The 14,577-nt window shown below is 44.8% G+C and overlaps 1 protein-coding gene across 3 annotated transcripts in view; it reads left to right on the top strand.

Moving 5' to 3' along the window:
* RASA3 (RAS p21 protein activator 3) overlaps positions 1-14,577 on the top strand; it is a 269,176-nt gene that overhangs the window by 225,150 nt on the left and 29,449 nt on the right. For all 3 annotated transcript variants that reach the window (XM_049856231.1, XM_049856230.1, XM_049856232.1), the window contains 5 exons: positions 197-320; positions 4,605-4,711; positions 6,266-6,343; positions 8,962-9,039; positions 11,374-11,447. In XM_049856231.1, the coding sequence (XP_049712188.1) occupies positions 197-320; positions 4,605-4,711; positions 6,266-6,343; positions 8,962-9,039; positions 11,374-11,447 (461 nt within the window). The remainder of the gene's footprint in view (positions 1-196; positions 321-4,604; positions 4,712-6,265; positions 6,344-8,961; positions 9,040-11,373; positions 11,448-14,577) is intronic.

Here is a 14,577-nt window from a genome sequence, read left to right as displayed (position 1 = left end):
GTGGAATCAGGACACTGGCCTGGTCCTCCCCACTGCAGCTGTCCATGGCCTCAAACACAGTCGTGATGCTCAATGCGTGTCAGCGTGGGGCAGCCCTCGGGGAGGGTACAAATCCAGACGGGAACCCTCTGCCTTCCAGCATAGGTCGATGCCAGTGCACCGGGTGGGCCTGTTTGATGTGTTTTCAACGTTGCAGGAAAACCTGAGGCAGTACGTGGACCGCATCTTTAATGTGATCACCAAGTCTGGGGTGAGCTGCCCAACCGTCATGTGCGATATTTTCTTCTCCCTGAGGGAGTCGGCTGCCAAGCGCTTCCAAGGTGAGTCGCTCTTCTGCAGAATACACGTACAGCAGCTAAAAATAGCTACAGCCCCTCACTGAGTGATTATCTCCCCACCTGCCACGTGTCTGACAGTCCTTGGACAGGCTTAAAAACAAAACCACACAAGAAAGGACGCTTCAGATTTGCACTGGCAGCATCGAATAAAAACAGCTTTAACCCGCAGCCTGCTGCCCAGAAGGCAGGGAGGGATCTCGAAGCAGTGGGCAGATGTCAGAGCAGGAGAGGACCAGCCAGCCGTGCCTCTACATATATGTTCCTGGTGGACACTTGCATTTTGCTGGGAAGTCGTTATCCTCTCAGCTAATGTTTCCGAACTCCTCTTTCCTGTTTTCTTCTTGTGGGTGAGCTGTCCCAATGCCAGGGCCTCCCAGCCACCTAAGGAGGCATTGTTGGCAGAGCTTTTGTCCTGGTGGTGGTTGTTTAGAGTCCTCAAAAAGGTCAGCAGTTCGAATCCACCAGCTGCTCCTTGGAAACCTTATGGGGTAGTTTTACTCTGTTTTATGGGGTTGCTATGAGTTGGAATCGACGGTAACGGTTTTAGGTTTTTGTTTTTTTTTTTTTCCCGGTTGGGGTGTTGCAAACGGTTTATGCGCTTGGCTGCTGACCAAAAGTTTGGAGGTTCATGTTCACCCAGAGGTGCCTTGGAAGAAAGGCCTGGCAATCTACTTCGAAAAAATCAGCCATTGGAAACCCATTGGAGCACAGTTCTGTTCTGACACACGTGGGGTCACCGTGAATCGGAGTCAACTCAACAGCAGCTGATAAACTGGTGGTGTTGAGGAATAGAACGTTAAAACCGTTCCTGGGTTCTGGTCTCTCCAGTTCAGAGAAGCTGTTCCTTCCCTGAATTTTCTCAGCAGTTTTTTCTTACAGTCAATTGGGAGGCATTGCTTAGTACTGCATACACAGAAAGCTTTCTCACCTTCGTTAAAGAGAAAAAAACTGGAAGAGAGTAGTGGAAGCCTTTGCGGAATTGGGAGATGAGGGATATCCGAGAGATCTGAGCATCATTTTTTAGAACGCCTGCTTTTTAGTTGTGCTGGATTCTATAGTGTGTCACTGTAAAAATGGGGTGGCAGGGGCATCATCTGACCTACTCTAACTTCACATGAAAAGAGGGAAGGAGAATCAAGATCAGCAGCCCAAGGCTGATTCCTGTAAGTGGGAGTCAGACGTGGCTGCTCTCTCTGCTGTCTTTACCAATTCTGACGCCAACCGTCCCTCCCACGGCACTCTCTGCTTCTCTGCTGCGTTTGATAATTCATTGCAACGGCCACACAAAACTCACAGACAACACTCACGATTATATGGTTTCTTAGGGAAATAACAGGTTACAATTAGATTCAGGAATGCTAAGGATACAATTCTTCCTTCCATCAGGACAGGCTCTTTTTGTTTGTGCCCGCAGGCACGCCTCTCTTTGGCCTCTTGGCCTTTTAGCTCTGCTGATACGTGCCCCTAAGGCACCCCACACCACCAGGAAGCCTCAACCCAAAAGCGCTCATCTCTAGCTCTGAGTGGACAAACCTAGTTCTACCGAGTGTCTGGAGGCACCCTATTCCTTCAGCGAGCCTCTCGCCCAGAGGCACTCAGCTTTCTCACTCCATGGGCCAGGAAGCTCGTCTCCTGCCAGTCTCTCTTGTCAGTCTCTCCTCTGGTCTCTCCTGCTACTGCTTCTCTGCCACCTCTTCTTGCCATCTTCAGTGTTATAACTCTCTCTTGGTCTCCTGGTTCTAGGAGTTTCTCAGCACAGGGATCCTAGGTCCGAAAGACATGTTCCACTCTTGGCTCTTCTTCCTTGGTGGTGGTGAAATCTTCTCTTCCCTGCCTCTGTGATGGCTCATTTTAAGCCTAGCACGATGGTAAAACTTACCAGTCCCCTTGGTGGGCCGTGATTACCTTATTTGTACAGTCCCACCCAGTTACTTGGTTGGGAGTTACAATACCATGGAGAGAAAGCCACACAAAGGCTATCACCTAAGCCACCCTACACAGAGTCCCCTGTTTTTGCTTTAGCTGTAGAACAGTGTTCATATTAACTCAAATGGCTTGGAGCATGGTGCACAGTTGTAGGGACTTTGAGAGGCCAGGTTCTTAGAAGCCACCATTCATAGAAAGGCTTAGAGAGGGAGAGCAGCACCTGGTACACCTTACCTTCCTCCCTTAGCCAAATGGGCACCATTTGCCAATTCCATTCTATTCTTCCACGAATTGGACTCAGGTATATCTTGCCTACCTTGCAGAACCTACTTGAAAATGTTGGCTGCAAAATCTTCCAGAGCAATCCCTGTGGCCCAGACTCATCACTGTCCAGACGGAATAATGGTGGTCTTAGAAACCCCGGGCCTTTTTGTCCACACCTGGCTGGATACATGAGCTTTCTGCCTCCCTTCCATAGAGCTGAGGGTGCCTGGACTTCTACATGCAGAGGCTGTCACAGGCTTGCTTGTTGAGAAGCGGGGGCTCTTTACATCACGAAGGCAGCACTTAGTGTTCTCGGAAAGGCAATTACCAGGTGCCTCCAAGCGTGGCTTCAATCCTCTTTGGAATAAGATGGGGATGTTGTTGTTGTCGTTAGGTGCCATCAAGTTGGTTCCGACTCATAGCGACCCTGTGCACAACAGAACAAAACACTGCCTGGTCCTGCGCCATCTTCACAATCGTTGTTATGCTTGAGCTCATTGCTGCAGTCACTGTGTCAATCCACCTTGTTGAGGGTCTTCCTCTTTTCCGCTGACCCTGTACTGTGCCAAGCATGATGTCCTTCTCCAGGGACTGATCCCTCCTGACAACATGTCCAAAGTATGTAAGAAGCAGTCTTGCCATCCTTGCTTCTAAGGAGCATTCTAGTTGTACTTCTTCTAAGACAGATGTGTTCGTTCTTTTGGCAGTCCATGGTATATTCAATATCCTTTGCCAACACCACAATTCAAAGGACTCAACTGTTCTTCGGTCTTCCCTATTCATTCTGCAGCTTTCACACGCATAGGATGCGATTGAAAATACCATGGCTTGGGTCAGGCGCACCTTAGTCTTCAGGGTGACATCTTTGCTCTTCAACACTTTGAAGAGGTCCTTTGCAGCAGATTTGGCCAATGCAATGTGTCTTTTGATTTCTTGACTGCTGCTTCCATGGCTGTTTGTGGATCCAAGTAAAATGAAATCCTTGACAACTTCAATCTTTTCTCCATTTATCATGATGTTGCTCATTGGTCCAGTTGTGAGGATTTTTGTTTTCTTTATGTTGAGGTGTCATCCATACTGAAGACTGTGGTCTTTGATCTTCATTAGTAAGTGCTTCAGGTCCTCTTCACTTTCACCAAGTAAGGTTGTGTCATCTGCAGAATGCAGGTTGTTAATGAGTCTTCCTCCAATCTTGATGCCCCGTTCTTCTTCATATAGTCCAGCTTCTCGTATCATTTGTTCAGCATACCATATTTATCCCTATTCCCAAGAAAGGTGATCCAACTGAATGTGGAAATTATAGAACAATATCATCAATATCACACGCAAGCAAAATTCTGCTGAAGATCATTCAAAAACAGCTGCAGCAGTATGTCAACAGGGAACTGCCAGAAATTCAGGCCAGTTTCAGAAGAGACGTGGAACCAGGGATATCATTGCTGATGTCAGATGGACCTGGCTGAAAGCAGAGAACACCAGAAGGATGTTTACCTGTGTTTTACTGATTATGCAAAGGCATTTGGCTGTGTGGAATCTAACAAACTATGGATGACATTGCAAAGAATGGGAATTCCAGAACACTTAATTGTGCTCATGAGGAACCTTTACATAGATCAAGAGGCAGTTGTTCCGACAGAACAAGGGGATACTGATTGGTTTAAAGTCAGGAAAGGTGTGTGGCAGGGTTGTGTTCTTTCACCGTACCTATTCAATCTGTATGCTGAACATCTTTAAGATGGTGATAAATGAAATATATTCGCACATCCCAGATGTGAGTATATAACCAGGTAACGCGCAGATCTCCCCTTTGCCACCGTTAGGGCTTGGTGAATTGATCTGATGTCTGTTTACAGTCCTAAATACCAAACAGATGCTGTGCTTGGGAGACCAAGCTCTTTCCCAGAGAAATCATTTTCTTAAATAACAGTCAGCACGCGAGAGAGAGAGAAATGGAGAGAGAACTGTAGGCATTCTTTGTGAAAGACTCATGGAAGGGCAAGATGCCCTAAATTACAAAAATGTGGTTATCTCCTGAATGCCAAGTGAAATGGCTTTTCCTTTCTTTTCTGGTTGCAGATGACCTGGATGTGAGGTACACCGCTGTGAGCAGCTTCATTTTCCTGAGATTCTTCGCTCCCGCCATTCTCTCCCCCAATCTGTTCCAGCTCACCCCTCACCACACGGTAAGTGAGCCTTGGAGCCCTGTGTATGTTGTCAGAGTCCTTGTAAACGAGCAGATGAGCTTGGGCTCAGTGTCCGCTTCCCGTGGAGCTGGCAAGTGGACGCTGCAGTGGTGTTCTTAGGGGCCATTGTATTGTAAAATGGATTATAAACATATCACACACCTGTAACTTCCTTGGCCTACAAGCAGGTTTTGCTACCTTTCTATTTAAGTCTGTCAGCTCTGATAACTGTACATTTTGAAAGAAATTAATAGCGTGTTAAAAAAAATGTTTGGATGACTGACCAAGGTTTTAGCTACTGGTGGCTATTATTATGTTCCCCTGCAATAGAAAAAAATAGGTATTTATGATCAGGTGTATATTCCTTCAAGGAGTCCTGGTGGCATGATGGTTAAGCACTGGGCTGCCAACCAAAAGGTTGGCAGTTCAAACTCTCCCAGTGGCTTCATGGGAGAAAGACCTGGCGATCTGCTTTTGAAAAGATTACAGCCAAGCAAACCCTATGGGACAGTTCTGCTCTGTCACATTGGGTCGCTATGAGTCAAAATTGATTTGACCGCACCTAACAACAGCATATGCTCATTTATTTATTCAATCAGTCAACAAATATTTATTGAGCACCTACTATGTGCCAGGCATGGATCTGGGAGCTGGAGATAACAGGAATAGCCCAGAGACCCAGCTTTCATGGAGCTTACATTCCAGTGGCCTGTGACAAATGTAACAAACAAGCAGATAAAGCCATAATGTGCCAGGTGCCAGCAAGTGCCTGGAAGAAAAATCCCAGAGTCAGGGGATTAGAGAGTGATGGCTCCATTCATTTTTGTTACTGTTGGTTTTGTGTTAAATTGTCCACATCATTTAATGGGCAAAAGCTAAGTCCACAGGCAGTGTTACCTGGAAGGCTCAGAGCAGATAAAGGGAGTAACCCAACAGGGATGCTTCTAGTTTTAAGATCCTCCTTTTGCATATTGGGCTGAAAGTGTCGATTTAAAGCACTTCTCAAACTTTACGGGGCAAAGGAGTCTCCTGGGCATGTAGTTTAAGTGTAGACTCAGTAGGTCTGGGTGGCACCTGAGAGTCTGCGTTTTTAGCAAGCTTCCTGGTGGTGTCATTAACCTTGGTCCATGGATGACACTGAGTAGAAAAAAAAAAAACCAAACCCAGTGCCATCGAGTCGATTCCGACTCACAGCAACCCTACAGGACAGAGCAGAACTGCCCCATAGAGTTTCCAAGGAGCGCCTGGTGGATTTGAACTGCCAAACCTTTGGTTAGCAGCCATAGCACTTAACCACTATGCCACCAGGGTTTCCTGACACTGAGTAAAAGGGTTTAAATAAACCCCTTCCTGGATATAGTGCCAGACTCAGCTTTCGTAGACCCTGTTTGCATATTTACTTTTGTTTACTCACAGGGTATATGCACACACCCTTGTTGCAGCATTTTGAATTTTGTCATTCATGTTGTCAGCTGTGCGATTCTGGCATCGGTGACAGCAATTTGTACTAAATTGGGAATAAAACTAACGTTTCTCTTTTCCTGTCTCCTACAGGACCCACAGACTTCTAGAACTTTGACGCTTATCTCAAAGACTATTCAAACTCTGGGCAGCTTATCCAAATCAAAATCTGTAAGTCTTTTTTACTTGTTGAGAACACTTTGATTTCTTAAATCCCTTTTAAAAAATGTAAATGAAGTATCTCACACCCAAATAGGAGTGTATAAGTATATTCCTAAGAATAAAAACAATAATAAAACTAGCACTCATAGTCTCCCCAACCACCTTAATAAATAGAATGTTCTCGATATCTTCCAAGTGCCTCTCTGCCACTCTCGAATTGTAATACTTTGCTTTTTGAGAGGAAGATTGTGATAGCACATGACACTTGATTCATAACCGGAGTGGGGTGGCTATACCTGTCTGACTTAGATCAACAGATTTGGAAGGTAGCTGGCTGAGCTGCATCAATTCAGTACTTGCCATTGGGCCTGTGGCAGAAAGCACTTATTCTAAATAGATGTTGCAAGGCCTTTTTCCATCCAGCTTTGCCACTGGCTGGACTTCCCCAGGTGTAGCAAATGCATCAGATTGCTTTGACCTTGAGCATCTGAGGACATCCGTGCTGTAGGAATTAGGTCTTTGGTGGCTGGATGGTGACTGGAAAGCTAAAAACTTGCCTATTTGTTTTCGCCTGTAATCAGCGGTAGTGCACCTCATTCTTTTCCTAGGCAGATGTCGGGGCAGATGTGGGGCTGAACCTCCCTCCCTCTGTCCCCGCTCTGTGTACGCACACCCCCTGCCTCAATGCAGCCATTGCCACTCATTTTTAACTGGTTTTGCTGATTTTAAGATGTTGGTCCTGAAGGGCAAGGGGGCCCCATGATGTCTCCATCCCAGGACCTCAGCCCTCCAAGGTTTGCCCCATTTTCTCATAGGACATGCCTGATGCCTAGCAGTTTGGAGGAAGTGTGATACTAATTATTTTACAAGAAGTAATACAGACACTTGGGTGGGTGTGTCCGTTGGGGATGGAGCCCGGTTCTGGCTCAACCATTGACGAGGGTTGATTTGGGCAGCAGTGAGGGCCTTCCCACGTTGTCCGTACAGTTCTGACTGGAAAGGGTTAAACCCTAACCTGCACAAGTCCACCCCACCCTGCCTTCCTTGTTCTTTGCTCATCATGGTGCCTCGGACTTAGATGTTAGGGCTATAGGTTCCCATCGTTACAGATAACCAACCTCCCTCAGTGGCAAACACTTTGTTTTCTCTGAATCACAGTAAAATAAAAGATTTATTGTGGCTGACACATAGGCTAACTTGTACTGATTGCTCTTCTCCACGTAATCAATTCCAGTTTTTGTTGGCCTAGAACTCGGCTGAACAGGCGAAAATATCCAAACCCAAACCCATTGCTGTCAAGTCAATTCTGACTCATAGCAACCCTGCAGGACAGAGTAGAACTGCCCCATAGGGTTTCTAAGGCTGTAAATCTTTATGGAAACAGACTGCAACATCCTCCCAAGGAGTGGCTGGTGGATTTGAACCACCAACCTTTCCATTAGCAGCCTAGTGCTTTAACCACTGTGCCACCAGGGCTCCTTGAAAATACCTAAACCAAGAAAAAAAAAAAAAAAAACCCTTTGCCATTGAGTCGATTCCGACTCATAGCAACCTTATAGGACAGAGTAGAACATCCCCACAGGGTTTCCAAGGAGCAGCTGGTGGATTCAAACTGCTGACCTTTTTGAAAATACCCAGGTAGCCTAAATACTAAAACCACATTAAATTGGAATGTGGGATATCCGGAATGGTTTCTTTGAAAGGCCCCTTCAGTAAGTGACTGCGGCTTGCTCGCTCACAGTGGTGCCTGCCCTCTGCTTCCATAGGACTTGCTGAAGCCCTCTCACCCATGTTCCTTTTGAAGCCTCAGAGCAGCCCTTAGCAGCGCAGGTACTTTTTACAAATAAGGAAACCGAAGCAGAAGAAAGTTCCATGATTATTAGCACGGCATCCAAGAAGTGGATGTGGCCCCTTGGGTCTGGAACTCAGGCCTTCAGAAGCCAAGTGCACCCCACGGCAACCACTATCTACATGGCCAACCTAACAACTTCCTAAACCCGGAAATCCAGGTGTTAATGAGCCAACACCTGGAAAAGGTATTTAGTCATTTCACCAAAGGACTTCTTAACAACAAATTCACCGAAGGATTCCTTTGCATGGTTGGCTTTTAAAAATACAGTTCAAATATGATTCAATCGTATAGAAATTTTTTAACATACTTTCTGATTTAAAGTCCCTTAGGTAGTGTAGTGGTAAAGAGCTCGGCTGCTAAACAAAAGGTTGGCAGTTCCAATCTACCAGCTGCTCCTTCGAAACCCTATGGGGCAGATCTCCTTTGTCCTATAGGGTGGCCATAAGTCAGAATCAACTCGATGGCAACGGGTTTGATTTTTGGTTTTTATACATGAGCCATTGAAAATGCTATGGAGCACAGCTCTACTCTGCTCACATGGGGTTGTCGTGAGTTGGAATTGACTCCAATGGCAATTGGTTTTGGTATACCTGAACTAAAATTTCTCAGAAAGCTCATTATACTCTGTACCATTTACCCAGTAATAAAGAGGATTTTCAGTTTGTTTAATTGTCATAATTTAGCTTTGTCCTAATTCATGCCTTTCGATTTTTCAAATGTGGGCCATGAGCCAAGATATTTTTAAGCCTTCATTAAGCAGCTTGTTTTGTTCTAGGCCAGTTTTAAGGAGTCCTACATGGCTACGTTTTATGAATTCTTCAATGAGCAGAAATATGCTGATGCAGTAAAAAATGTAAGTATCAACGTCTATTAGCATGTACTTCCCTTCCCCTAAATTATATAGTCTTCCTAAGAAACAGTTGTTTTTGAGTTCTCTTTATCATGACTCTGCTTTGCAATCTGATATTTTGTGGCTCTCATCTTTCATATTTTATTTATATATAATATTTAATTTATATATAGTAATATATATATAATATATTTATTTGTGTTTCTTCTCTAAGCCAACCTGTGTGTTATACTTTCATAGATTATTGCTATGGTGCCCTACCTACTTCCAAGCCCCACATCCCTTGGCCTGTCACCCTGGTTTGTTCTGTAAGTTTCCATATCCTGGCCTGTCCCTTCCCCATCAGTGTCTGGCCCCTGATACTCCCAGACACCTTAGAGTCATGAAGATCTCTAGCACCCAAGGCCCAAAATTAAGGACACAGTGTGTCATAGTTATCTAGTGCTGCTATAACAGAAATAACACAAGTGGGTGGCTTTAACAAACAGAAATGTATTCTCTCAGTTTAGGAGTCTAGAAGTCCGAATTCAGGATGCCAGCTCCAGGCAAGGCTTTCTCTTTCTGTTGGCTCTTGGGAGAAGGTCCTCGTCATCAGTCTTCTCCTGGTCTAGGAGCTTCTTAGCCAGGGACCCTGGGCCCAAATGAAGTGCTCTGCTCCTGGCGTTTCTTTCTTGGTGGGATGAGGTGCTCATCCTTTCTGCTCACTTCTCTCTTTTATATCTCAAAAGCGATTGACTCAAGATACAACCTAATTCTGTAGATTGAGTCCTGCCTTATTAACATATCTGTTTGTAATCCTGCCTCATTAACATAACTGCTTGTAATCCTTCCTCATTAACATCATAGAGGTTAGGATTTACAACTCATAGAATATAATCACATCAGATCACAAAATGGTGGACAACCTCACAATACTGGGAATTATGGCCTAGCCAAGTTGACACTCATTTTGGGGGGACACAGTTCAACCCATAACACAGCATTTGGGGAAGAAACTCTCTGAATCCTAAAACTTTACTTTTTTGCTGTTTAGGAGCAATCGCAAATATTTATCTTTCAGAACTTGTTAAAAGAGCATGGATATAGAAGGGAAAGATGGAGACTAGAGCTCAGACCAGCCACCATTTTGGCCCTTTAGCCATCAGTTGAGGTAATCTAAATAAGTCATAGAATAGTCCAGTTGAGAAAAGAGGCCCGGCTGTGCCACAACACAAGGGGAAATTGGCTACTAGAATGGTGAATATGGTGGTAGTGGTCGAGGAGAGGCCTGCCTTAGGCACAGAAACTGGTAGAGCCCCGGACAGGTCCTATGACTCCCTCCACTGTTAGTATCTTCCCTACAGATGCCTCAAATTCCACCATTATAGATTTTTCTTAATAATCTGTTGTTACCTAGTGCTGCTATAACAGAAATCACACAAATGAATGGCTTTAACAAACAGAAATTTGTTCTCTCACAGTCTAGGAGGCTAGAAGTCCAAATTCAGGGCACCAGCTCCAGGAGAAGGCTTTCTCTCTCTGTCGGTTCTGGGGGAAGGTCCTTGTCATCAATCTTCCCCTGGTCTAGGAGCTTCTCAGCGCAGGGACTCCAGGTCCAAAAGACTCGCTCTGCTCCCAGCACTTCTTTCTTGGTGATACGAGGTCCCTCTCCTCTCTGCTCGCTTCTCTCTTTTATAGCCCGTAAGAGATTGACTCAAGATACAGTCTAATCCTGTTGAGTTGTGCCTCATTAATATAACTGCCTCTAATCCTGCCTCATTAACATCATAGAGGTTAGGGTTTACAACATGTAAATGAGTCAGAATCGACTCGATGGCACTGGGTACTTGGTAGGATAATCATATCAGATCACAAAATGGTGGACAACCATACAATACTGGAAATAATGGCCTAACCAAGTCAATACACATTTTGGGGGGACACAATTCAATCCAAAGTAAGATTCATTCTTGATCACCTATTAAAATGCTGTGTAGATACTCTAGGTGTTACCTGAAACCTGGTCACTCCTCAGGGAGAAGCTAATGGCAGCCTTTCACATTAAGTAGAGCAGTGATAATAGGCTGAAGATACAGATGAGATGTTTCCTTGAAGGGTTAATGGGGCAAGTTTGGGGTGGGAACTAGCCACTTCTCTTTTCCATGGTAGAAACAAGCACAGAGCTCCCAGGATTGTCACAGAAGAGCTGAATTCTCTGGAGCCCCTGTCCCTTCCTTCTTTAATGTATCAACAAGAAGACACGAAGTATCCTGATTCCATCATTTATATGTAAGCATGTGCATATGCTAAGTGTGTTATTTCCCCCTTTTAACCCTCTCTTTTTCTTTCCTGCTGAAGTTCTTAGATTTGATTTCGTCTTCGGGGAGAAGAGACCACAAGAGCATAGAGCAGCCCATCTTGCTTAAAGAAGGGTAAGGATACAGTGTCGGTCTGCTGAGCACACTGGGTGTACTAGACTGTGGGCACCCCCGTTTGTTTCCTGACAGATTTTCTTATAATATTTTAATAACATTAACTTTTATTTCTACATTTCCTTTTCTTGTGGTTGGTTTGTTTGGTCTGCAGAAGCAGGGGCGATCTAGTTTACCTTAAAAATAAAAATTTAATACAGTCTCCTGAGATCATTAAACAGGACCATACCTGGCCCGTGTGGGCTGGTGTTTTCCCAGGTCTAAGGACAGCCTGGAACCCTTGGCCTCAAACCACCAACTACAGTGGGGGCCGTAACCTCAGAGAAATGGGGCCTTTTTAATTTTTTTTTTTAATTCAACTTATCTCCCACAAAGCCCCCACCAAAGAAGATGTTAAAAGATTTGGGCATCGTTTATTTTCATTTCTCTCTTGCCCATACTTAGTTGAATTTGCAAAGAGTGAAGAAATGCCCATCAGTAGGCGCAAAAGGAAATGAGAGAGAGAGACTGGCAGAATTACTCCTGAATAATCAAGAACTCCTGACAACGTTTGCTGTGATGTATATTTACACCCCCGAGCTCGAGGCCTTACCCTCCCCTCCTACTATGGAAGAAAGAGGTCGATCAGCCATTCTGCACATTTAAAATGATCCTGTGTCAGAAATCCAGGGAGCTGGAAGGAACATTAATGGAAATACGGGCCAACTGAACTTCAGCCCAGGAATTCCTGCTGGAGTATTCTAAGTGGCCTTTGTTTACACAGTTTTCATGGGCACAGTAGCCTCTGCAAGACTGCCCTGTTTCTCAATACCGTTACAGAGCCCCCTGCTTCTATTGACCCGAGAATTTCCTCCCTAAACCTTACACACTCGTATTGCCCCTGGAGTATCACAGGGTAAATCTACTCCTTCCTCGTGTAGGTTTTGACCAATGTCTATCCTGATCTACCCCAGTTCCAAAGTGTGCCTTGGTTTCTTCTACCATTTGTCATGTGGCACCATCCCAGATCCCTCGTCAGTGCCTCTGGTCTGCTTTGCACTGCCATATTCTTTTAGAGCTGTGTTTGTGAGTCATCCATGCACCATCCTTGGTCTGTGTTCCCACTTCAACTTTGCTATCATAATTTTCCTTTCAATCAGCTTCTTTGAACTTAGCCATGCCTTAAGCAATAAGATCTGTCATTCTCATTAATGTGCTAGAGACAAATTTTTCTAATAGACGTTAAATAAATTCACAATGATCAAAGTAGGAAAATTCATTCTGTACCTCCTAAAATCATTTGGTTGCTCACAAGGGTTTGCGTACCATACATTGAGACGCTTCGCTTTAGCTACAGTTTCCAAAGATGGATACAACACTGGGGACATGATACAGGCAGTACAGAATGCAGGGAGAGTGTCACTTCTTCACGTTTCTCACTGGACTTCTACTCATGCAGCTTAAAATTACATTTGTGTTTTTTGGGCATTCCATCACACTTTTGATGCATACTGAGGTCCTCACACTCTTTAGTGTGTCACACGAGCTGTCATTGGTCCATGCAAAGCGTCTCCTATAGGCTCCCGCTCTTGATTACTTATTGTGTGTTCTTCTAATCCACCCTCATGTGCTTATTTACATGTATGTGTATCTTGGGAAAACATGTACTACCGTTCTGTGTGCACTTGTTGCGAATTTGTATGTACTATACTTTTCCATTCCCCAACTGATGGGCACACAGGTTGCCTTCAGCTCTTTCCTCCTCCAAACACTGTTGCAATGAACGTCCTCCTCTATAACCTGAATGCATCTGTGAAAACATTTCTCTGAACACACATCTTGATGTATTACGGTTGTTTAAACTTGAGCTGTGCTAATCTGCCTTGTTTCCTTTTCTTAGTGTAATTATACATTTTCATGTTCAAGTAAAATGTGCATTTCACTATTTACTTTTATTGTCCCCCCTCCTCACCCGCATCAAATCCACCTTTGCTTTTCTTATTTAATTTTTCTACCTCTTGTCTTTTCGTTTGCTTGGGTCTGATTATTTTTCTGTCTCTTCTTGCTCGGCCTGCTGGCTGCTGGGTTAAGGACTCTTAACCTAACAATAAAGACAATTGCTCGTAACAGTCCACCCAGGGAAGCTGTTTGGGCTCAGCCGTAAGTCCCTTGAGGTTGGGGAAGGGCTGTGGTTTAAGAGAAGAAGCTGCAGGTGGGTTTGTCTGGCCCTGGGGAAGGATACTGGGACTACCAGCACACCTGAGGTGCCACTAGCAAACCTTTTGGTCTCCTTTCCCTGTGCCACTAAGGATCAACCTAGGAACAACCCTGACCATTTTTTCAAAGCGCAAGGGGCGGAGGGTTGCATTGGGATTTGGCAGATATGTGTCAAGAAACCTGTGGTAAGATATAAGTCCTATCCTACATGCCCTTTTATTTTTTGTGGGACTGTGAGCCAGTACTAAAAGAGGCTTCTGTGCGTTTTTGTCTTTGACTCTTTGTGAAGCTTCTCAGCTTAAAGGGAAGAGAGAGACCTCACGACCCCTCTTCCCCGTTTCAGTCTGTTATTCCAGAGTCTCGTGTGGCTGACTTCTCTTTCATGTGCTTTTAATCGTTTCCACCATTTTGATTATCCGTTTAACCTTTTTTTTAATCTCAGCACCACCCATCTGTCAGTTTGTCGTACTACGTGGCTCGTGTGTTACTATGATGCAACATATACCTGTTCTTCCTAAATCTCAGAAGGAAGATGATGACACATACTGGCAGCCTTCAAGGCGTGCATACCTGTGTCATTACAACCAAATGTCCCCAGGGACTTCACACACCTTGATTGGGGGCTAGGAAGGTAGGACATCCCTCCTCAAGCACTCTGGCATCAGCAGACACTCAGTACATTTATGGCTACCCGTAAAGGCAATCCCCACAATGTGGGCCTGGCTCTGAAGGGAAGGAACACGACCTTTGATTCTTCCAGGTTCCCCAAATTCCCCAGCGTAAGGCGGGGGGCATCTCTGCTTCCTGTGACTTGGTGTTGAGAACCCTGTGAGCCATCTGATGTTGGACCCACGGTCCAGGAGTCATTTTCCAACTCCCTGCTAATTTATATTTCTTTTCTTATATCTGGTCTGGTTCTTCCTTCATACGGGAG

This window comes from Elephas maximus, chromosome 17 (genome assembly GCF_024166365.1).
Source record: "Elephas maximus indicus isolate mEleMax1 chromosome 17, mEleMax1 primary haplotype, whole genome shotgun sequence".
NCBI lineage: Eukaryota > Metazoa > Chordata > Mammalia > Proboscidea > Elephantidae > Elephas > Elephas maximus.
The sequence above is the reverse complement of the archived record's forward strand: the minus strand, read 5'-3'. Positions and strand labels throughout refer to the sequence as shown.